Genomic DNA, 1,079 nt, shown 5'->3' with positions numbered 1-1,079 from the left:
GCTGCTCTCCCTTTTTGAGGAACTCCCGCCATTTTCGACGGCTGTGCCCGGGAAATGTCCACCCAGATTTGTTTCTGTTGGACCAGCCAATGACATAGTAAACAACCTAATACAAGAAAAGTAGTTTTAGGTTTAGAGCTATAGCCCTAAAAACAGACCTATGCTTTATTATGTGTGTGTGTTCAGTTGTGTCCGACTCTTTGGACCATGGACTGTATCCTGCCAGGCTCCTCTGTCCATTGGATTCTCCAGGCAACAGTGCTGGAGTGGGTTGCCATTTACTGGGTGGTGAGGATCACCTAACTACATTCATTCATTCACCTGGGAAAATGACCAGCTGACTCCTCCATGTGTAGTCCCTGTTCTTTCCCAGAGAGTGATCAAGAGGAGAGCCACATTTATCCTTCGGACGTTGACTTTGGAATGCACACAAGTGGCAGGCGGCATCTAAGATGGCCTGCACCGATTTCCACTTTCTGGTGTAATCCCCTTCACTCCGGTGTGACTCAGAGGTGGCTTCCAAGGTGAGGTAACTAAAGGACTCTGACTTCCCTCTTTTTTTAAAAAAAAATTATTTATCTATTTATTTTTTAATACATTTATTATTTATAATAAATAAATTAATATTATTTGTTTATAATAAATGGTCTTCCCTGGTGGCTCAGATGGTAAAGACTTTCCTTGCAATGTGGGAGACCTGGGTTCGATCCCTGGGTCAGGAAGATACCCTGGAGGAGGGAATGGCAACCCATTCCAGTATTCTTGCCTGGAGAATCCCATGTACAGAGGAGCCTGGCGAGCTACAGTCCATGGGGTTGCAAACAGTTAGACATGACTGAGTGACTAACACTTTCACTTGCACTTATGATAAATATGTTATATTTACATTATTTATATAATATTTATATTATAATAAATAACTAATGTTATCTATGATAATATATTAATATAATTTAATGTACATAATATTATATATACACACACACAGGTCTCCGTTCCTGCCCGTGGGCTTTCCCTGGTTGCAGCCAGCAGGGTCTACTCTCCAGTTCTGGAGTGCAGGCTTCTCATCATAGTAACTT

The 1,079-nt window shown here is 41.8% G+C and overlaps 1 protein-coding gene across 1 annotated transcript in view; it reads right to left on the bottom strand.

Moving 5' to 3' along the window:
• Window positions 1-96, bottom strand: part of LCA5L (Leber congenital amaurosis 5-like) — a 26,036-nt gene extending 25,940 nt beyond the window's left edge. Inside the window, exon 1 of the mRNA XM_010834952.1 lies at window positions 10-96. Coding sequence (XP_010833254.1) covers window positions 10-96 — 87 coding nt within the window. The remainder of the gene's footprint in view (window positions 1-9) is intronic.
• Between the last annotated feature and the right edge of the window lie 983 nt (window positions 97-1,079).

The sequence above is a fragment of the Bison bison genome, unplaced genomic scaffold (assembly GCF_000754665.1).
Source record: "Bison bison bison isolate TAMUID 2011002044 unplaced genomic scaffold, Bison_UMD1.0 scf7180017864037, whole genome shotgun sequence".
Taxonomy (NCBI): domain Eukaryota; kingdom Metazoa; phylum Chordata; class Mammalia; order Artiodactyla; family Bovidae; genus Bison; species Bison bison.
This window is presented reverse-complemented; position numbering and strand designations above follow the sequence as displayed.